Below are 23,444 nucleotides of genomic sequence, written 5' to 3' on the forward strand. Positions count from 1 at the left end.
TGTGAAGATAAAGCTCAGTGAGGGTAACATTTACAAAGCATGAGTTTGCGGATATAAAGCTCAGAGTGAGTGAAGGTCTTTTCGCTTGCCCCTCTGAGAGGAAAGTGTTGTATTATTGGCTTCTAGGGGCCTCCCTTGATGTATGTGTTTATTGTGTGCTGTCTGCAATAACCTATCTGTCCCAAGCGGCTTGTGAAGCGAAACCCACCCTTCATCAACCGGCAAGGAAACATCTGCTTGGCTTTGAAAGAGGACCGGAGCAGTCATGTTTATGGGTTGCTGGAGGTCCAGGTCAGCCGGTCCTTGTGTGGAGTTGGTTGATCGATCTCAGGAGCCAGTCCCCGGAGCGTATTTATCGGAACCAGTCAGTTACAGATCGTCTTTTGCTGTGCATCGAGGGTGGTTTCTATACTCGTGGGTTGATTGTCTTAGGTTTGCTCAGTTTTCCCCATTGTGGTATCTCTCCTCTCTAAGCTGAGCATGTGGGCCCATGTGCATGATGCGGGGTCTTTCCTCTATCCTTTCCAACACTGCTTGTGGAGTCTCGAAAAAGAAGGAGCGATGTTGAAAGAGAATCCTAAGTTTACCTGGGTAAAGTAACATATACCTGATGTTAATTTCCTGAAGCTTCTTTTTAGTGATTGGATAGATCGGGAAAGATGGATATGATTGTGATTCATAGAGCAAAGATTCTTTAGTCTAGCAGCATTAAGGATGCCATCCCTGTCCCGATAATGAAGAAATCGGGCAGTAACTGGATGAGAGGGTGTTCCCAAGTGGTGGCATCCACGACAGGGCCAATGCATACAGTCGCTGACAAAATTGGGGTACAGTTATCCTCTGGGATCCACTCTTGTAACTATCTTTCTAGGAATCTAGGGAAGGCGCCAGCCTTCAAGTTATCAGGGAATCCAAGAAGCTGAAGGTTATTGTGATGGAAACGGTCCTCTCGGTTGTCCACCCTCATCTACAGAGAACATGTTAACTCCATAAGTCAATCCACTTTTTTTGCATATCCCCATGAAGACCTCTACTGTGATTCTGGATCCCTCTGCTGTGATTCCCTCGACTGCTTTTCGTAGAACCTGTCCCGTTAGGCACACGTCAACCCTAATCTCATCTATTATCCTCTCCATATTCTGTCGGTAGCTTTTGCGTTCACAGGAGATTTGGAACATGAGATAAACATTCGGTTTTAACAATTCTTCCTTTATTTGGTTATTAGAAAAAAATATATGTCTATATTAGTCGCAAGATGAAAAAAATGATCTAATTTCTGTTTATGCTTTTGCTCACTCCTTTTTCCTTCTATTGTAACTTTTCTTGTTTCTACCTTTATCACCATTGCCTTGAAATGTTTACAAAACTGTTTCATGAGGACTGTGTATCAGAAAGCTCGACTTGCACTACTAACAGTGGTGGCAGTATAAAATGTGCACACGTTTGCGAAGTTTGCCAATTTGAAGCTAACGGTAATGTTACCAGTATGCGCTCAATGGTTAAATGCAAATACTCGCCATAGCCTGAAACTAAGATTGAAAATTCTTTGCTTTCAAAATACAATGTACATAAAAATAGCAACCAGAAGACAATAATAATAAATGCCTTGAATGATATCAGATGCAATTAGGGGTCTAGTTATGAAGGAAAGTCAAAAAAGTGCATCCATGGTATATGTCCTCGCATCGGCACATGTTTACAACTTTCATGAATTCACAAGTATTTAAAGAAGTAGGCCTGGAAATAGTACTCCTTTGAGAACTACATTTTTGTGAGAGCAAATATGCATGTCTATGTTTGCTCATTTGAGAATCTGCTGAACGTTTGCAGGTTGACTTTACCAACAACCCTTTTTTCCCCAGCCTGGCAAAAGATTTATTTCTGCTCTTGTCAGGAGCAATTTTCAACTTGTCCCAGTGTAGGAAGAGATAGGAAGGAGATGGTGAAAACCTTTAAACATGAAAGTTTGTGGGTGTACACAGACTCAAAAGGATATTACAACCCTGAAACTACCACTTCTCGCTACTTCCAGCTCCAGTAAGTAGATTTGCGGAAAGGTGAAAAAGTCAGGAAATTGCTTGAATACAAAACCTGCTATAATGTGAGTCCTGGCATCACCAGAGGCTATTTTCAGAGCTCTGATTCAATGAGAATGCTGCCATGATTTGTCAACTCGCTGGATGCCACTAAAGGGACAAGTGGATATTTTTTACAGGACAAGAAGATTTATGAAACATCCCATCTCATTGACAAGGATATTTGATAAAATCCCACACTCCTGAATGTATTTTAATAGATTTTTAAATTTGTCCCTAACGAAACCACCCATTTGAGAAATGGGTTAAAATGTAATAGACATCAGGCTGCTTCACCACTGTTAGTAGGATGTAACATTTTTCATCGTTTATTTTTTTTTGTTTTTAGCTTTTCCTCACTTTTGACACTTTGATGGTCTTTTTTAGGTCTTGCCTGAGCCAGCGCTTTAGCGCTGCTCTGGCGAGAGCTTTAGTAAATGGGGGATTTGGAAGTGCAAACTAGTGCTTTTCAGGCCTCCAAATACAGTACATGTGCGCCGGGCGCGCGCACCATTTGGCAGCCTGCCTGATCACTTTCGCGGCCGCTTTGATGTTCTCAGTGAGCCGCGCGGCCACTGAGAACATCAAAGCGGCCGCAAAAGTGATCACCATTTGCCACCCCCTCCCTTATCCCACTTCCTGCTTGTTATTTTATACTTGCCTCGTTCCTCCGTTGTTAAGAAGCTTGCTTTCTTTTGCCATTTAGTTCGAGCCAATGTTTTGGTTTCAGCTACAGCTCTTCCGCTGTAGCAACAGCTTTGCTTTCGTTTTCGACACAGCATTCGTCAAACTGCATTAGTAGTGCTCTGTGCCTCATCATCAACCCCCTTAGCGGTTCTTCTGAGGCGATTTTTTTTTAAACTTTGGCATTTTTTTACGCAATAACAACTGCTTTAATTTTCACGTGTTTTTCATTGTGTTTTCGCTACGGCTTTTCTCCTCCGCATTTTCAGTGTATTTTCTTCCACTATAGCTAATGCTTTGCTTTTGCCGTGTTTTTAACTCCGTTTTCACAACGGCATTTTCCCAGCCGGCATTATTAGTGCATGTCCAGTTAACATTAAGGAGCTTCAAAAATACAACTGCGGCTGAAGCACTAACCTCTGGGCTTCCTTTGACAGCGGCACATATGCAGCATTTACTTCGAGGCTATGTTTTTTATGGGTTTCAGGTACAGCTCCCCCCTGGTTTACATTGATGCTTTGTGTTTGCCGATATTGATCCTATACTTATACACCTCGGCAGCGGGGTTACAAAGATACTTGCTTTACTTTCCCATTTCATTCAACACAATGTTTCACTTTCAGGTACAGCTCCACCGACGTTTACATTGGTGCTTGCTTGCTAGCAGTTTGTGCGCTCTGCAAACACAACATTTATGTTGCTTATTGACAATTACAAAGTATATTAGCACTAAAATATTATAAGCCTGCTACATTTGTGCCTTTTAACCAAAAGCTAAGTATTATTATTTTTTTATTAGCAGATTTTTACTTCCAGCTATTATGTGCTTCCTCGACGCACAAACTTTTTTAAAAATTAAGACTACGTTACTGTATGCCCTAACGTCCGTTTTGTTGTAGCCACAGCCAAAACATTTACAAGCCTTTTTCATTCTGTACATCTCTTTCACAATACAAACACATCATTCGACCCTTGCTGTATGACTTGGTGTTAAAGCGGCACCCACGTACTTCGCACGTCTTCTTCACAGTGTGTGCTTTAGCGCCGTAGGAAAAACAACAAGCATTGGCATAGCCAATAGATCTCGCCTTTGGGACCTTATAAGTGTTTAACCATGCAACAGTTAATGTTGTTGCACCAAGGATATTGTGCTGTATAACTAAATACTTATAAGGTCCCTAAAGCGAGACCTATTGGCTATGCCAATGCTTGTTTTATATACTCTGGAGTCCCCAAACAGACACAATCTGACCTCAAAAGGATCAGGCAATCAGCCAGGCAAAGCCACTCACGCAGACACTTCTGCTAAAAATTCACCCCCAAAAAATGCATACTCCTACATCTGCTTGGGGACTAACATTCCTTTATCGTCAAGAAACAACTGTAAACATTCATAAGCCTGGTGCAGCCCTTCTAAAGGAAAACATTGAACCCTTTATTCCCTGTGACTGCACACTACCACCCACCACATGCACTCAGCCAACAGCTAGAGGAACACCCCTTCTTTAGGTCCCACTTCTACCCACCAAACTTCTAGAGTGGAGAACTTGAACTTTTTTTTTACAAATGTCCTTAATGGTGAGAGGTACAGGTGCAAAACATACCCTCCGTGCCAGAAGATACACAGTTTGCACCATTTCTTGCTTGGTCTTCAGACGATGAGTCTCCAGCAGGGCAGCGCGGTACCTATCGAGCTCCTCACGCTCTGCGGTGAAACTGCGCACGGTCCTGATGGAAGACACCACCTCACCCGCCAGGTCATTGGATCGAGCAATGGAGTCCTGGACCCTCTTCACCAGGTCCTGTGGTGAGGAAGAGAACAAGTGTTATCAAATACTAGCATCCACCATGTCATGTAGGCGCGCTGAGGAAACTGAGATCTAAGTGGCTACCTACGAACGTTTTGCGTAGGTGCTTGCTTGCTTACCAATAGACAGATCCATTAGCCCAGCACAAAATTCTGCACCACCTCACAATCCTTAGTATATAAAGACGCAGTGTGTGTGAGCTCAAGCAATCTTACTGCTGAGAGCATATCACTGGGGAGGGGGGTCATGACCTGAGGGTGAGAAGGGTCACTGTGTACACCTGAGATGAGACCCTGAGGCTGGTGAGGAGAGTCATTGAGGGCGACAAACATAACGCCCTAAAACTAGTGAGGGAAGTCACTGTGCGCAACACCAGTGGGGCCCTGAGGCTGGCGAGGACTCACTGGGTGCGACACAGAGCGGGACCCACGGCTAAGGCTGGGAGGTGAGGGACAAAGGCTGGGCCTGGAGCTGGCGAGGAAGACCTCTGTGTGCAACATCAGGGGGGCCCTACAACTAGTGAAAAATATGATATATATAGACGTGTATATATTTCGCCAAGAAAAGTCCATATGACCACTGCAGCTACACAACTGCTCTTGTGAAACGGCAGGAAAAAGAGGTTGGAGCCTGTAGGTCATTTAACATGCCTGACTATCCAGATGTGATGAACAGCTGAAAACATCAGCTCTGTGCTCAGAGCAGACAGAAGTATAGAGGGCACACGCACACCTGTCTTTGCTCCGATGGCCAGAACAGGAGTGAGTGAGATTTCTCAAGTCAATACAGAGCCTATATTGTAATCTAGGTTTCAGATCATTGGGCACTGGAGAGAAATGTGGCTTCGCCAGGGTCTCCTGTTATGTTCATATTTGTAAGGGCGTCCCATCGAGGTTTAATTTTTGTGAATTCAGCATCAACGCCAGAATGAAAACCTACATATATGTTTTCAACAAGGCCAAAAGTTTGCATCATATGTCCATGATTAATAAATGCTTCCTTCTTGCGGGGACATCTAGTTATAAGCGCCACTACAGCTTTGTGAAAGACCACAATGATCGACTGCTTGCATTTTGAGCGACTTGTTGCTTTATAGAACATTTGGTGATAGAAGTTCATTACTCAATACTGAACTTCATATAATGATGACTACATGCCTAAAAAAAGTGCTATTCTATTATAGCCGCAATTGTAAATATATTTGTATCAGCCATCTGAGAACTGCTATAAAATATTACAAATGTATTCATTCAATAATGGCTGCCTTGGATATGCACTCATTCATAATTGCAATTTTTTAATGTGTTTGTCTTATTTTAACAAACCCATTCAAAGATGGCCGCTGCGGAAGCACATGCATCGGCAGCAGCTATCCTACACTGGGTTTGTTAAAATAAAACAGGCTCATTCTTTTGTAGAAGACATGCTTGCTAATGCACAATTGCTGATGGCCATCTTAATTGGGCAAACACATTTTTAAGATGGGTGCCAAAAACTTTAAATAAATAAGGAAGGTGCCCAAAGCAGGGAGGGGTGGGGGAGCAACAGATGAGCTGGGAGAGGAAAGAATGTGGGGCACCAACGTGGAGATTAAGAGGGGACAGGGCAAAGTGAGGAGGAAGCAGCCCACAGGGGAGAGAACAAGAAAAACACAGGCACTTCCACAGGGTGTGTACATGAAAAGAAAAAAACAAGTAGTTCTCTGAATGTAAGCACGTCGACTGTGGAAGAATTCAAGTCAACTAGTTTGAAAACTGTGAGACTGAAATGCTCCTGGGTGGGACAAATGAATCAAACAGGAGGAAAGCCCATGAATTATGAGCAGGGAGGTGAGAGAGACAACAAAGCCATCCAATCAAGAGCAAGGGGTGACCTAAGACCAGTCTATATGTATTGGAAACAATAGGTGTGGTCAAAAGACGGCTGAAGCTGTCTGGAGCGGAGACGTTAAAAACTGGTCATACCTGTATAAGCCTTTCTCATTTCTTGAGAATGAGTGGGCGTGAGATGCCGGGTGTGAAAAATCGAATGGTCAGAAGTCATTTTGTGCACTGTTCCAGGACACTAAGGTGCATAGGAGCTCATCCAAGCCCTGCTGACCCTGGAGAGGCAGTTGTTCTGCCCTGGGCATCGGGTACTGCTGGGAGGCCGGCACAGGAGGTCTCTCTGTGAAGGGGTCATGCCTTAAGCACAGACTGCCACTAGCCAGAACACACATGATCTCACTCACTGTCACAGTCATGGTATGACACGCTAGAAGAGACAATGCCTCTCTCTCACGAACAGACAAAACGCGCTGGAAAAAGCAGGCTGCTAGTGGTACAGACAGTCTTTCACTCACTGAAGGAGACGCTCACTGGAACAGAGAGGTTCTCACTCGTGAGATGAACTGCTCCTGGTGGCCTCTCTCTTTACAGCCTATAGTGAAAGATATCATCCTGTGCAAGAATCACACAAACATGGCGGAAGACTGAAGTTTGCATTGGAGCTCACATGAGCACAAGGGTACCTCATAGTAGCGGTTGTAGACAGTCTGCAATCCTGCTATGATCAGTGTGTCCACAAATGTAAGAAGAGTCAGCTGCAAGGAGATGTTGAGCATGAAGACGTATGAGGCAACCACCTTCACCAGGCTTCGCAGGAAGATGTTGACGTTGGCAGCAATGGAGCGGCTCATGCGGGCTGTGTCTGCAGAGAGGCGCGAGGTGATCTCTCCTGCACAGCATCAAAAAAGAAAGAGCGCATGTTAGTACTTGGACAACACTCAATCAGTGATCTTCCCTCCACGTCTGCGATATCTGGGGACTTAAATGTTTTAAGAAACCTCCATGCACTCAAGAACTCCCCAAAACCTCAAAAAGCTCACTTCTGACACCAGTTTTGCAGGAACGTATGCCCCCGTTTCCATAGTGATTGGCATGGAGGATGCTGGAAAGCAGATTATTTGTGACCAGAGGAGATAAGCATGAGGTAGTGGAGGGCCTTCTGGGGGAAGGTAGTGCTTTAAACCTCGAAAAATAAAATAAACTAGCAGTGCGGCAGAGGCAACGTGTTTGCCATGAGACTGAGGATAGACACGCCTTGGAGAGGAAATTGGACAGAGTGGCCAAGGTCAAGAGTTCACCGTGAGAATGAGGGTTCACTGGATATTGGACAAAGAGAGATGGGAGAGTAATTGGGAGGGAAGGATGACCCTCCAGGGCAATCTCCATGCTCCGGGTGAGGTCTCCAAGGATTATATGATAAGGGGCATCGGCACAGAGCCCAGGGTCCCACAAAAGCCCTCAAAGAAGGATTGGAAGACACCTGGGGATTAATATTTGAGAACAATATGTAGCTTAAATGTCGAAAGAACAGTGAGGCTAATATGAGTCACTGAGGGAATGGTGTGATGTTTGATGAAGGGGAGGGTGTGTTTCCTTTGGAGGAGAGGATACAATACCCATGGACGGAAGGGTGCAATGTCCATTCGAGGTAGACCTGGTGGTCTTAGTTTTGATTGGACATGGCCATCTTGATTCTGAAACAGCTTGAACCATCTTTTTAGCTCATACTTTTACGGAGATATCATTGTCTCAGTTGGTCCCTTACCATAAAGTTTATTCCCCAGTTGGAAGTGAAGCTGTCTGGCTCAGTGGGAACTCGGTCACTGGAATATTTTGACTGTGAATGACCATTAGAGATGAAGATCCCACAATTTTAACTTCTCTAAGTGTTGGATGAGGAGCTGTCCAGTGAGTGATAACCATAATGTTCTGAGGGGAACAACGCGCTTTAGGCGCACATCCAATAGGAACACCAGTGCCATGGGACTAATGTTATAATAAAGGCAGCACTGAGAATGGACATGTAATATTAAACATTTAAAGTCTTACCCGTCCCCATTCACCCCTCTTTCCGGTAACACAAGCTTTCAGCTAGGTTTGGATGAAGAGGTATTTTTGTGGAAAAATACAGATGCATAAAATTAGGGGTTTTGTTTAGTGAGGCCAGCTTCATTACATTTGAGCAAGTTAAAGAGGATTTTGGCCTAACTGAATCAGAGAGATTCAGATTCAGACAGCTACACCCTTGGGCAACACACACAACTGCAGGGACCCCTGCTTCCAGTCGCATAACCTCGTACCAAAAACTAGCGCGACTACAACTCCGATAAGCACATAATATGTACTCACAATACTCTGTGCATCAGAACCACAACACAACCTTGGTTTCAAGGAGCTTGGTAGAAAGATCTGGGTGTTACATTTCATTTTAATCAGTGGTCTGACTTCAGTCTCCTACCACCAGGAAGAGGCCTTAAACACAGACGGTAAAGAGGCAAATCCTAAAATACTTTGCAGATGGCAGCGTACTCCATATTTAACAAACATAAATCATAGAAGTGCCGGAGGGAATGTGGTGAAACAAGTACCCTATCCCATATTTTATGAGACTGCCCAAAACTCAAAGAATACTGTGGAAGAGTACTCACTACAAGACATGTAGGATATCACGGGGTTCCCGATACCACCAACGGCATGGGTAGCAGTACTTGGATGGATGCTGGACATTAAACGGAGGACCAAAAAAGACATGAAAAAGTTTGCATGCTGGTTACTTCTTATAGCAAAATAGATTACCCGGAGGCAGGAGTGTTAGTGATTACGGTCAAGGGTGGGTATGGAAACGAATAGTTTCTTACCTGTCGGTGTAGTTTTGCAGCTTGAAGATCTTTCTGGATTCACTATGCTGTGCATTATTCCGCGATCTTGTGGTTGGGTCCGGATTCGTAGTCTTTTCTTTGTTTTTTTTTTTTTTTTTTTTGTAGCCCAGGTGGGCGTCGACGTACACCATTTGGTGCACCTCCCGTGACGTCGTCGTGCTTCCTGCGGAAGTCCCACCTTTGGGGCGCCATCTTCGGGTTCTTTTTTCCTTTCCTCTTTTTTTTTTTTTTTTTTTTAACCCTAGGCGATTGATTAATCCTTCTTGTCCCTTTATCTGTATGTTTGTATTTCTTTGATCTTTTCCATTTTACCCCCTCTTCCTCCAGCCTCATCTTCCTGGCGGAGGTGGGTGGGTTCGCTAGTGAATCCAGAAAGATCTTCAAGCTGCAAAACTACAACGACAGGTAAGAAACTATTCGTTTTGCAGCGTGAATCTTTCTGGATTCACTATGCTGTGCATCGATTTTGTAGCGGTTTTCCTAGTTCTGTGGCGGCTGGGTGGTAGATGAGCGTTGGTCGTTGAAAATGTGCTGAAGCACCTTCTGTCCAACCTGTGCTTCCTTGTTCATCTGAATGTCCACGCAGTAGTGTTTCGTGAACGTGTGCACAGATGCCCAAGTTGCCGCGAGGCATATGTCCTGGATGGGCGTGTTCGCCAGGAAGGCCACAGTGGCCCCTTTCTTCCTTGTGGAGTGAGCCTGCGGCCCCTCCGCTAGCTCCTGTCCAGCCTGTTTGTGGCAGAATTGAATAGTGAGGGCAATCCACCTTGCGATGGTGCCCTTAGTCACTGGTCTACCCATGAAGCTAGTAGCAAAGGACACAAACAGCTGTTTCGACTTCCTGAGTTCTTTGGTTCTCTCAATGTAGTGCATCACCGCTCTTCTGGCATCGAGGGTGTGCAGTGCCTTTTCTGCGTTTGTAGTCGGGTTTTGGAAGAAACTTGGTATCTGGGTAGTCTGATTTATGTGGAACGCCGACACTACCTTGGGCATGAAGTGTGGGTCCGTTCTCAGGACTATTCTATCTTTGTGAATCTGAATGTAGGGTTCCTGCAGCGTTAGTGCTTGAAGCTCGCTCACCCTGCGTAGTGAGGTTATGGCCACCAGAAAGGCTGTTTTCATAGTCAACATCTGCAGTGTGGCCTTGTGAATGGGTTCAAACGGTGCCTTCATGAGCTCCGTCAGGATCACATTAAGATTCCATGCCGGCGGCGGCAACCTTTTCGGGGGGGCCATCCTTTTGGCTACTTCCATGAATCTCCTCACCACCTGCGAGCTGAAGAAACTTCCACCTTTTTCACCTCTGGTGTAGGCCACGATGGCCGCTAGGTGTACCCTTAGTGAGCTCGAGCAGAGGTTACTCTTTAGAAGGTGTGTGAGGTACCTCAGTACTGTTGAGTCTCTTGTCATTCTGTTTTGCAGGCCCTTTTTCCCGCACCACACAGTGAACCTCTTCCATTTTGCGCTGTAGCATTTTCGTGTAGTTGGTTTCCTCGCCTCCCGTAGCACTCGCATCGTGCTCGGTGGCAATCTTAAGTGTGCGAACTCTAGGTCTTCAGGAGCCATGCCGCCAGGTTGAGGGTCTCTGGCTCTGGGTGCAGGACCTCTCCGTTTTGCATTGAGAGCAGGTCCTTCCTCCTCTCGAACCTGTATGGGTCGCCTTGTGCCATTTCCTGAATTTGTGAGAACCGTGTCTGCCTCGCCCACTGCGGAGCCACCAGGATCAGGGTCATGTTGCTGGTTCTGCACTTGTCGAGCACTCTGTGCAACAGGGGTATCGGTGGAAAGGCGTAGGCAAATGTCCTCGACCAGCTTATCCATAGGGCATTTCCCTTGGATTGCTGATCTGGTTGCCTGGACGCGAAGCTTTGGCATTTTGCATTGTGGCGTGTTGCAAAAAGGTCTATTGTGGGAGTCCCCCATCTCCGGAAGAGTTTCTCCGTTTCCTGGCCATTGAGCTCCCACTCGTGTGATGCTGAGGTCTGCCTGCTTAGCCAGTCTGCCTCCACATTGTCCTTCCCCGGTAGGTGAATTGCCAGTAGATCTATCCTGAGAGGTATGGCCCATCTCCAAATCTCCTGAGCTAGGGATGAGAGCGGGAACGACTGTGTCCCCCCTTGTTTGTTGATGTAGAACATCGCCGTGGTGTTGTCTGTTTGGACCAACACCCTCTAGTTGAACAGGTGCCTCTGGAATGCCTTCAGGGCTAGCAGGATTGTTTTCAACTCGAGGTAGTTGATATGGCGGACCGCATCTGCTGGGGCCCATAGACCCCTCACTCTGAGGTTGTCCATGTGCGCTCCCCATCCCTTCTGCGATGCGTCCGTGGTAATGGTCACTGTTGGGATTGGTGGTGTCAGGCTTCTCCCTGCTGTTATGTTGTCTCTGTTCCACCAAGTTATCTCCTCCTGCACTGCGTGCGTAACAACCACTAGATCCTCCCAACTTCCGTTTGCTTGTGACCATTGTTGTTGTAGCCATTCCTGGAATGGTCTCATGTGCAGGCGTACATTCGGCACCAGCTGGATACAGGACGCCATCATCCCCATCATCTTGCTCACAGCCCTCACTGTCAGAGCTCGCCCCTTCTGGTAGAGCTTCGCCTCCTTCAGTAGAGCCTCTGTCCTCCTCTCGCTGGGCACTACTGTACTGTTGCGGGAGTTGATCTTTGCCCCCAGGAAAATCTTCACCTGCTCCGGTTCCATCGATGATTTTCCCCAGTGGATCGAGAATCCCAGATTTGTGAGGGTGTCTGTTACGCGTTTTGCGTGCCTCTCGCACTTTCCGCGTGAGTTTGCCTTGACCAGCCAGTCGTCCAAGTAGGGGTAGACATGTATTCCCTGCCTTCGTAGGTGCGCCGCTACCGCCGACAGGCATTTTGTAAAGACCCTTGGTGCTGATTTTAATCCGAAGGCCAGGGTCGTGAACTGGTAGTGTTCTTGTTCGATGTTGAATCTTAGAAGGCCCTTGTGCCTTCTGTTTATTGGGATGTGAAGATAGGCATCCTTGAGGTCCACGGTGACCATGAAGTCCCCTTCTCTTATCTGTGGCAGAACCTCCTGCAGTGAAGTCATTTTGAACCTTTGCGTTCTGATGAACTTGTTTAGGTAACGGAGGTCTAGTATGGGTCTGAGGTCTCCGTCTACCTTCGGAACCACGAAGTAGTTTGAGTAGACCCCCTTGTTGCGTTCTCTGAACGGCACTGTCTCTATGGCTCCCTTTTGCAGGAGTTTCCGCGTTTCTTCTCTGAGTATTGCCAGTTCTTGGGCCGATCTCAGTCTTCCCCTTGGTTTCCTGTTTGGAGGTCTTTTCTCCAAATCTACGCAGTACCCGTACTGCACAACGTTCCGTATCCACTTGTCTGTGGTTATACGCCGCCACTCCTGAAGGTAGAACCTCAGTCTCCCGCCTACTGGTGTCGTATGCTCGTAGGCTCTTGAATTTTCTCTTCCCCCTGATGACACTTTTCTGCGCCTCACCCTTGGGGTCCTGACGAGGGTAGGCGTCCTCTTGCGTGCTGAGTCACTTCGTCGAGGGCTGTTCGCCCCCTCTCCTCCTTTGGCCACGTCCGTTCCCTCTCCCGCGAAAGGACTGGCCCCGAGGTTGATATTGCCAGTTTTGCTTCTGCTGACCTTGTCCGTGACCTTCACCCTGCTGACTTTGTTGGAACGCCTGGTGCGACGTCCCCTGCTGGCTTCCTCCCCTACCGTAGGGTCTTCTCGAGGGATTTCCTCGCCTCATTCCCCTCAGCTGTAGGGCCCCCATGGACCTCGCCGTCTCGTTTTCTTTTTTCAGCTGGGTGAGCTTGTCGTCCACTGTTGCTCCGAACAGTGTCTCTCCATTGAAGGGAGTGCCAAGGATGTTGTTCTGCACTTCCGGTTTGAATCCCGAGATTCTTAGCCATGCATGCCTCCTCTCTGTGACCCCTATGGCCATGAGTCTTGCTGAAGTCTCTGCCCCATCCAACGCCGTCTTTATACAGGAGTTGGCGATGTTTTTGCCTTCATCTATCAGGTGAGAGGCTCTCTGCCGGTATTCTTCGGGGAGGTGCTTTACTAACTCCCCCATCTCATCCCAGTGCTGGTATTGGTGTCTATTGAGGAGTGCATTTGAATTCGCCATGCGCCAGTGCATTGCGGCGTTCCTCTCGACCTTTCTTCCTGTGAGGTCAATCCTCCTGCTCTCCTTATCCGGGGGTGGGCCCGAAGTTGCTGGTACGTTGGCCCTTCTCCTGGCCGTGGAGGCTATGATGGAGTCCGCGGTCACGCTACCCTTGATGTAAGGGGGGTCCAGGGAGGAGTGCTTATATTTCTTCTCTGTCCTGGGCGTGATCGACCGGCAGGTCGCAGGTTCCTTGAAGGCTTCTCTCCCCTGATTCATCACGCTTTGTAGCATGGGGAGGAACTGGCTCCTTGTCTGGATGGGGAGCAGTGTCTCTACGAGAAAATCGGCTTTCGGTTTCTCCTCGTCGAGTTTGACGCCGAAGGCCATTGCTGCGCTCCTGACCACCATATTGTAGACCCCGATGTCGTCGGGTGGCGAAGGCCTCGAAGGGTACGTGTCCACGGGCTCCTCCGGGTTTTCGGTGTCGAGATCGTGCCATTCGACGTCGTTGCTGGTAGATGCTGCGGATTCGTAGAACGACCGTTGGTCTTCTTCCTCGGCTTCTCCCTCATAATAGGGCTCTTCTTCCTCTTCGAGTTCTCTTGTCAGCCCTTCGGCGTCGAACTCGTCTTCGACCTCACCGACGTCCGCTGATGAAACCGTTGGAATCTTGAATTCCTTCATTCTGGCGTCGAACTCCTTCTTTCTTTGAAGGATGTTCTCCATTTCGGCCTCGAGCCGCCTCTTCTTTTTCTCCATCTCGGAGATGCTTTCGGCGTCGACCGCGGGTCTTTTCGATGAAACTTGCGTCGACGTCGAACGTTCTTTCTGCGTCGATCGGCCCGTTTCATGGGATGCTTTCGACGACCCTTGCCTTTCGGCGTCTTTCGGCACCAGGGAGTCCTTATCTAAGGATCCGCTCGGCCTCTTGTCCGTGGTTCCCCCTTTGGACGTCGAAGTTTTCGGCGTCGGGGCTCCCTTCGTGGACTTTGACTCAGATTTTCTCGAGTCACCCTCGTGTTGTCGAGGTACTTTCTGTTTTGCGCTCGACGATTCTCTTACCTCGTCTTCTTTTTTCTTGTTGGTCTCTACGACCGTGAAGTTTTCGGCTGTCTCGGCGTCGTTGTCCTCGTCGTCCGAGGGGAGGCCCAGAGCGTAGAGTGTCGGGGGCTTCCCCTTGCCATCCATGCTGGCGTTGGCCCTTCTCTGCCGCTCTCTCACCCTGAGTGTCTTCGGCGCGAAGGCTGAGCAGGCGTTGCAGTCGATACTCTGGTGATCGACCGGTAGGCAGAGGTTGCAGACCGGATGCTGGTCTTTCTGCGCGAACTTGTGGTGGCAGTTTGGGCAGAACTTGAATGGCGTCTTGTCCATTGCGCTCAGGGTCTCTGAGCGTGCATTCTCCAAGGCCGTCGAAGAAAAAGGGCGCTGGTCCTCCTTTCTTCGCGCTCCTGCTGAAATCTTTTCCTTTCCTGATATCTTCTAGTGTTTCTATCGACGAAACTCGCTTTTCTTCCTTCTTCCTTCGAGTGTAATTCTGGAGCTTCCCGATGACGATCCAGACCCAACGGCGGAAAAAAGAATCTGAAGATGGCGCCCCAAAGGTGGGACTTCCGCAGGAAGCACGACGACGTCACGGGAGGTTCACCAAATGGTGTACGTCGACGCCCACCTGGGCTACAAAAAAAAAAAAAACAAAGAAAAGACTACGAATCCGGACCCAACCACAAGATCACGGAATAATGCACAGCATAGTGAATCCAGAAAGATTCACGCTGCAAAACCACACTGCGTGATATGGCTGGTAGAGAGAAGGAATTTAGCACTCATTGGTCTGCACACTTGGATTTTCTTGCCGGAGACATTAGAGACCGCAGATGTCCGAGAACGCTTAGGGCAATGCAGAACCTACCAAGGGACTTGTTTCCGATGGATGGTAGTACATGGAGTACGGTATGGACGCTGCATGGACTGAAACTGAACTGACCTCCATTGGATCAAATGAGAGTTTAATCTTGTGACCCCGCTTGTGAAAATAAGGAGGGACGGGATGGGGTTAGAGAGCGTGGAGGTATTGGCTGCCTTCCTTGTTCTTGTTTTTCTTGAGAAAATTAAATAAAACATAAACTATTTGAAGTTGTACCTTGATTCCAGAAGTTGGCAGCACCTTTTAGTTACAGAGTCTTTGAACATACTAGACATGCAGATTAAAGAGTTTTATTTTATCAGACAGAGTAAGGCTTCAGTGCTACCCAGGAAAGCTCTGTTATCCTTCCAGGGTAAAACAATATTGTGCAACTATCGTCGCAAACAACAGTATCCACCTGGTGTGGTTTCTGGTGCAGGAGACCCATGCCACGAGTTTCTTTACCAGTGCTTTACGTCAACATGGCATGTTTTTCAGATAAAGAATGCTAAACTCTGTTGGTGGATTGATTCTGCCCAAAGAACTCCTTTTACCATAAGGTCTCCTTGACCAGACTATGATTCTACTAATGGTGTTTGGCATCTAATAATAGTGGTGGAGTAAAGACCTTATCTGAAACGGAGAGTTGAAACTGCCCACTGCTTCTTCCTGGGAAAAAACTGTGTAGTTTATTATATCTGTTCTTCCTCCTGTATGCGGAGTGTGTAAGTACATGTGAGGTGTGGTACCCCGCTCAAGTCCCCCCAGATTGTATGCAGAACTTCAAGCAGTAGCCTGCTACATAATGTTGCAAAAACTACTATTTTATGTGTCCTCAAGAAATACGTGGGAAATCTGTAAACTTTTCTAGGAAAAAGTCAATAATACTGACCATTCACTCATCATGAGTCCAGAGAATGAATCAAACTTTACAAAATTGAGAAGAACAAATGTCTCCTGCTAATGTTTCAGGAAAGTCTCACAAAGTGTAAATCTAAAGTCGACAGTCATCATAATTCACAGAACCTATTGACTCAAATATCCTAACAGAAATCCGCCATGCTATGATGCTGTACCTAATTCACTTATGTTTAGCACAAGGAAATTGCCTCACAATTGGTCAAGTCAGACCCTTCCTCAAGGAAATAGGGAAGCATGGAAAAGAGTCAAACAACTTGTGTCCAGTCTTGAACCTTAGAAAGATGTTGGCTAATAAATCTCAGAACACAACTCATTGGTAGGTTACCTAACCCCAAAGCCCAGAGTTGTTAAATGACCCATAGAAGGGAGTGTTTTACAGTTGAGCAAATGTGTCCAAATGTAATTTTGGTAGTGCCATGAAATGATCAGCCAATGAGGTACTCGATGAGCAGGTATTTAACTACACGTTCAAAACAGACAGTATTGTGGCTGTTGTTTGTACACAACCACACAGAAAGACCCTCCACGGAAAGGGAAAAAGGACCACCCCAATTCAGTGCATATAGATAGAGACATAGGACTTCACCCTCAAAACTGTCTCAACCACAGAAAGAGTGATAGGACTACACAGCAGTCCTCCAGATATCCTCTAAAAATCCAGCGGCCATCTTGTACTGGACTCAAGGTCCATAGGAATGGGCTAATCCCGAGCAGACACTGGAATAATCTTTGAAAAATAAATAAAATTCACTACAGCACCCCATCTAATTACATCCAGTTTAGCCAACAGGCACGGCCGCTCCCCTTACACTCCCCCCCCCCCCCCCGTTCCCACTACCTCTCACCCATCTCCCTTTACCATCTCCTCTCTCCCTATCACTGTACTTAACTTTTCGCACCCCTAACAGCACAGGACCGGCCCAGTTACTAGACACATCGCACGACCCCCCATCACCCCTCCACCATTAGTGCACTCACCCTACCTGTCTACCCCTCCTTTAAGCGCCAATAGCTCGATGGAGCGCGCAGGTCAACATACTTATAATATGAAGTACCCACCTAACCTTTCAAAAAAAGCAGCCACACGTTTTAAACATTCGCTGCTAAAAACATACCCCGAGACCCCAATATCAGACCCCAATCAGACCCCTACTACTCCACAAATAAGGGCACTTTATCCAATGACATTATTTTTTACACAAAGAGGAGAGCTCAATGGAGGAAAACTTTTTACGCCCTGCTTTATGTTTCCTCATACAGGAAAACAGCACACGGTCTCAAGATCTCTATTAGCCCCTCCCCGCTTTACAATGCATCAGCTACAATCACCATTTATCATAATAGTATCATCCTCATGCAATCATCTTACCGAAATGTAATCCTATTCGACAACATCTTCCCTCTCATCAAAGATAAAGTCCTTAATCCCTTCCCTGCCACAGACACCCCTATCTCCATTACGCCCCCCATGTCCATGCCGATCACGCCCCCCATGTCCATGCTGATAAACCCCCCCCCCCCCCCGGGCATTCTCCTATGAACCTACCCTTCCATACGCCCACCCCAATGCCAGGAGACATCCCAGTATTTGAGAACCACACACACAACTCCTATCCTAGTATCCAACCAATTAACATCCCTTACAATCGACCCCCGTACATTAAGAACCCACCCATGCCCCTAATCTTGACGCATACCCCGCTGATACATACCTCTCCCCCTTTGGCTACTCCCCTCTCTTCCTCCAGGTAGTCCGAAGACTCAGATCAATGCAACCCTCCCATCTACAACCCAAACCCATCCGCGCCCCTAACCTCGACGCGCACCCCTATGATACATATCTCTCCCCCTCCCTCTTTGGCTATTCCCCCCTCCCCCTCCCCGGACAGCCTTACCTGTGGATCTCACCATGCAGACTCAGATCACTGCCAACCTCCAATCTACACCCTAAACCCATACACCCCTACCCTACCCCTAGACTAAACAATTAACACGCCTCCCACAACAGACCCTAGACTCTAACTGCCAAGGATATACATTCCCATCTCCTTTCTTACGATCCCCCCACACCCAGCCAAACCACAGCAAACCCGTTCAATCCGAATAAACCCTCCCAAATTGAAACCATCTATCGCATTACACACAGAGCCCCTACTCACAACAACAGAGGTAACCCTGGAGAATCTGATGCAAGTTCCATTAACACTGGAACCTCCTACTACCACCAAGCAGCGTCTCAAATGCATTCTACTAAATTGTAGATCAGCCTCAAAACACGCAGCTGACATAGCTGACCTAATACTCACTCATGAACCTGACCTCCTATTCCTAACCGAAACATGGCTAAATGAGTCTTCCACGCCGATCCTAGACATTCTGGTTTCCCCCGATCATGACATCACCAGACTAGACAGACCTGATAGACTAGGAGGCGGTATTGCCTGCATTCACCGGAATAGTCTCTCGGTGAACAGCTCACCTTCACCGGATCTATCTTCTTGTGAATACATCTGCTTAGATATCACAAGTAATAACAAACCAATTTGTTCACTGCACATATTCTACCACCCGCCAAGCGATAACATCACCTTAATCGAGCAATTTATGGATATCGTAACCACTCATGCTGGTCAACATAATACCCAAATATTCCTTGGCGATTTCAATCTCCACTGGAACGACCCTAACGACCCGGCAGTTAATAGCCTCAAAACATTCCTTTCTGTCCTTGACCTCACCCAAATCTGCAATAGCCCCACACATGTCAAAGGTTCAACCCTTGACTTGGTTATTGCCAACCCAGAAGCTATCCAGCTTAGCACAATCCTCCCATGTGATTGGTCCGATCATCATGCCATCTCCTTCTTCATCAAGGAAGCAGTTAAACTACGCTCAGTACAACCTTCGAGACCTAAAATATGGAAGAGGGTTCTAAAAAAACCCTAACAGACCTATCCACATCCGCCAGTGTCAACCTCCTGCTTCCCCCGGAAGACCTAACTGATGTTCAAGCTTTGACACAACACTACTGTAACTCCATGTCGTCGACTTTAGATACAACCGCGCCTCGACAAATGAAGAGGATCTCCAAATAAAATATTCTAAACCTTGGTATGAATGCAGACTCAACGACGACAGACGAGCCCTTAGATTAGCTGAAAGGCGTTGGAGGCCTTCGCCTTTCACAGATCATCTCAATCTGCTCCGATCCACCAGAAACTTGTACTATAGAACGATCAGACATTCAAAAGCAAACTTTTTCAAAAATCATCTAGATCAAGCCAAGAACTGACCCAAAAAACTATTTGAACTAGTCAAAACTCAATCTAGTGGCTTAGCTCGCCCTCCCCAAGCTGGACAAGGTACGCCACCCAGCTGCGAAGAATTTTCCTCCTTACTGAAAAAAAACGAAAATCCTGAAAACTGACCTACTTATGGCCTCTTTAGCTCAGCCTAACACTCTGAAGGACTCGTCATCCCACATTCTAGCAACCCCAATCACCGGCTCATCTAAGCTCGCCCTCAAAAATAACGCTTCCTGGGCCACCTTCACAACCTATAGCGAAGAAGCAATTCTAAAAGACCCCCTTCCTGCAAACTACCTCAAAAATCTCATAGCGGCGCTACTGCCACTTTGGACAAAGATTATCAATGCCTCCTTAATCCAAGGAAATATTCCTAAAATTCTCAAATCAGGACAAATGTCCCCCATCCTAAAAAAAACGACAGCTGACCCCACGGACCTAAATAACTACCGACCAATTTCCAACATCCCAACTCTGGCTAAACTCCTAGAAAAATGTGTTCTCAGCCAGTTAGACAACCACATTACCAATTTCAACCTGCTCAATAAATTCCAATCTGGTTTCCGGGCAGGACATAGTACTGAATCGCACTAAGAATCCTAGACCAGAACGAAACCTGCCTACTTATCCTGCTTGACTTATCTTCGGCCTTTGACACCGTCAAACATGATAATTTTCTAGATCTCTTGCAATACAGAATGGCCTTATCAGGGTCAGTACTAAATTGGTTTACCTCTTTCCTCCTGAATAGACCCCAAAGGTTCTAGGTCAACAAATCTCTGTCCAAGACCGTCCCAGTCACATTAGGAGACCCACAGGGTTCCTCCCTCTCACCTACACTGTTTAACCTATTCATGGAGCCGCTCACTGAGATTCTCGGCTCATTAAATATCCACTTTCACATGTACGCAGACGACATGCAACTATACTTAAAGATAAATTCTCCAGATGACATCAAATCTCTCAATCTAACTTTACAAAATACTCAGTCATGGTTGACTGAAAACCACCTCAAACTAAAAGCCCTCAAAACTGAATTCTTACTAATCACCCCACCTAACCAACCATCCAACATACACAAATGGCTTAAACAACTTACAGCGTTCAACTGCCAACCTTTTATAATCGATTCAGCAAAATCTCTGGGAGTAACTCTGGACAGTAACCTAAACATGCAAAAACACATCAGTGCCGCAGCAAAAGGAGCAAACTTCCAGATGAGCATTCTAGAAAATTAAAACCCTTCCTCCCAGTAAATGACGTCAAGATGGCAGTCCAAGCTCTAGTAATTCCCAGACTAGAATATGGCAGTGTGACTCTCTGTCAACTCTCTAGATCTACAACTGCCCCCCTAAGAGCATCACTCAACTCAGCGGCCAGGCTCATCACAGGCTCCAAACGAAATAGCCACATCTCCCCTGACTTCAAAGCGCTCAATTGGCTACCCTTTGTAAGAAAGTGGGTTTCTGTTGCAGTAACCCCCCCCCTTTTTTTGCCTAATAGCTGATGCACTTTTCCTTGTTGGGCCCTGGGCTCCTGCCAATGAGGTGCCCAGGGCCTGTGTTCCTTCCCTAAAAACTGCCTATCAGCCAAAAAACCCAAATTGGAAAACCCTGGCCACATGTCAGCCCCTGGTAAATGGTACCCTAGGTACCCAGGGCCTTGTGACCAGGGAAGGCCTCTAAGGGCTGCAGCACTCATTGTGCCACCCTTAGAGGCCCTGTACCCGAACACACACACACTGCTCTTGCAGGCTGAGTGTCTGGATACAAGACAAAACAGAGAGTCGACATGGCACACATCCCTGTGTGCCATGCCCACAACATACACTGCCCTGGCATACATCAGCCACCCCTCTAGCTGGGTGCCCTATGCCAGTGGTGTGGGCACAGAGGCAGGAGCCCTGTGCCCCTACAGTACCCAGGTCCATTCCTGGGTCCTGTAAGTGCAGTACTGCCACCTAAGAGTATATGGTGCTGGGAGCTTGTCAAACACGAACTCCACAGCACCATAATGGCAGCACTGAAGACTGAGAAGTTTGGTATCAAACTGCTCAGCACATTAAATCCACACTGATGCCAGTGTGGGATTTAATGTACCAAGCACCACAGAGGGCATCTTAGAGAGGCCCCCTGAAACCTAAACCTACAATCCACATCTGTTCTGAGGCTGCCTAGGCTGCCACACAGCAGACATGTTGCTGGACCTTTGGGTAGGAGAGCCCCTGCTCTCCTGGGTCTGCAACAATGCACATCCTGGGCGAGGTGCTAAATCTCCTCCCCCAGGATGGGCAGGGGGAAGCTTCAAAGGCATGCCGCCTCTGTGAGCTTCCCCAGGCCACTGCAACCCCCCACTCTGGCGGGAAGCTTGGCCAGAAACCCCAAATAAGGACAGGGGATGTGCCAGCCTGCCAACCCCACCCCTCAGGTGAGGGAGGCGAGGTGAAGCACATCTCCGGGCTCTCGCCATCTTGAAGATGGAGAGCCCTGCCCAATCAGGACTAGGCTCCTGCCCCCCTCCCACAGGAGAGAGGCAGGATAGGGGGTGTACCCACCCCAGGACAGGGACCCATTGGCCCCTGCCCTTCACCTACCTGTAACGCCCCTAAAACTAGTATTTAGGGGCACCCTGAACCTTCCTTCCCCAGATTCCAAGACTACAAAGAAGAGAAAGAAGAAAGAAGACCTGCCCAGCAGCTGCTAAAAAGAGGAAGACACCAACTGCTTTGGCCCCAGTCCTACCGGCCTGTCGACCCTCGAACCTGCTCCTGCTCCAACCCGGCATCTCTTGTGGCCAGCAACCTCACAAACCCCGGAGGACCTGGCTACCTTCTGGCTCTAAGCCCCTGGGACTCCCATGAGTAGAGGCTCTACTCAAAACCTACTTCTGATCCCTGGCAGCAGCCTGGAACCGCGAACCCAGCACACTCTGCACCAGCCAAGCCTGGCCAGTGCCGGAGTGAACAAACACCACGAGGACGACCCCACGGCGACTGTGACCCCGAGTCCGGCACCCAAGGACCTCCCTCGACAGTCCTGAAGAAGCCTGCAGCCTCAGAACAAGGGGCCCCCCCTACCGCGATCATCAGAGGGTAAGATTTCCCGACATCAAAAGGCACCCCTGCACGTGGCGCCCCGCGGCCCCCTGTGCCCAATCCCGGGGTACCTACCTATCCTCCAACTACCCAACTTACCTCTCGAAGTGGTGGTGGCACCTGAAGAATCCTCGTCCCCGAGCTTGCAGTCTTTTTCTAAACCGGAGATTTCCCATTGAAATCAATTGAGCGCCCGAAGTCTCAAAAGCACCCTGCAACCAGCCGCCCAAGTGGCCCTGGCACTGTAATCTCTACACCTACCTACTTCCCCACTTGCCCTGAGTAAGTGACAAGGAGCCCAGCTCCCACAGCCGCGTGGCTTGCTAGTCAGCAGCCACCAACCAAGGCCCCCCTATCCCTCATAGGATAACATTGGGCCTAACTCTCTCTGCACCCGGCCGCCCTAGAGTCGCTGAGGGTGAACCAACTGTACCTACTTCACCCTGGGGGACCCCTGAGTCTATACCCAGAATCGTAACTCTGCCAGTCGAGTACTTACCTTTAAACCGCTAACTCTATTTTCTTCATAGGGTAACATTGACTGTCTTTTTCTTGAAATTTCTTTTAAGTGTGGACTTTTCAAATCTTAAAATATTCACCAAAAATCAGCCAAGTAACAAAAACGAGAATACTCACCTGCTCTTAGGTGAGCTCCCAGTGCTGGATCTTGGTGCCCTGTACTGACTCTGAAAAATACTTACAACTGTACTTACCAGTAACTCTATTTTCTTCCATAGGAAACCATTGACTGTTTTTCTGTGAAATTTCTTCTAAGTGTCCATTTCTGCAATCTTTAAATATTCTTTAAATATCGTTTAATATCTGAAAACGTAATTACTTACCTG

The 23,444-nt window shown here is 47.6% G+C and overlaps 2 protein-coding genes across 2 annotated transcripts in view; both read right to left on the reverse strand.

The window, feature by feature from the left end:
- Positions 1 to 23,444, reverse strand: part of LOC146869761 (antigen peptide transporter 2-like) — a 289,288-nt gene that overhangs the window by 176,608 nt on the left and 89,236 nt on the right. The window contains exons 5-6 of the mRNA XM_085614455.1: positions 7,077 to 7,282; positions 4,364 to 4,561 (exon numbers count right to left, since the gene is read on the reverse strand). Of these exons, the coding sequence (XP_085470581.1) occupies positions 4,364 to 4,561; positions 7,077 to 7,282 (404 nt within the window). The remainder of the gene's footprint in view (positions 1 to 4,363; positions 4,562 to 7,076; positions 7,283 to 23,444) is intronic.
- LOC146869762 (uncharacterized) lies at positions 9,345 to 13,665 on the reverse strand. Its single transcript, XM_085614415.1, has 2 exons — positions 9,722 to 13,665; positions 9,345 to 9,631 (listed from the first exon to the last, which is right to left on the reverse strand). Exon 1 carries the CDS (start codon positions 12,147 to 12,149, stop codon positions 9,753 to 9,755), a length of 2,397 nt encoding a protein of 798 aa, XP_085470541.1. The 5' UTR covers positions 12,150 to 13,665; the 3' UTR covers positions 9,345 to 9,631; positions 9,722 to 9,752.

The sequence above is a fragment of the Triturus cristatus genome, chromosome 1_1 (genome assembly GCF_964204655.1).
Source record: "Triturus cristatus chromosome 1_1, aTriCri1.1, whole genome shotgun sequence".
Taxonomy (NCBI): Eukaryota; Metazoa; Chordata; class Amphibia; order Caudata; family Salamandridae; genus Triturus; species Triturus cristatus.

What these genes read in the sequence shown, in the direction of transcription:
- LOC146869762 (XM_085614415.1), bottom strand. Translation starts at nt 12,149, where the DNA reads ATGCCTGTCGGCGGTAGCGGCGCACCTACGAAGGCAGGGAATACATGT.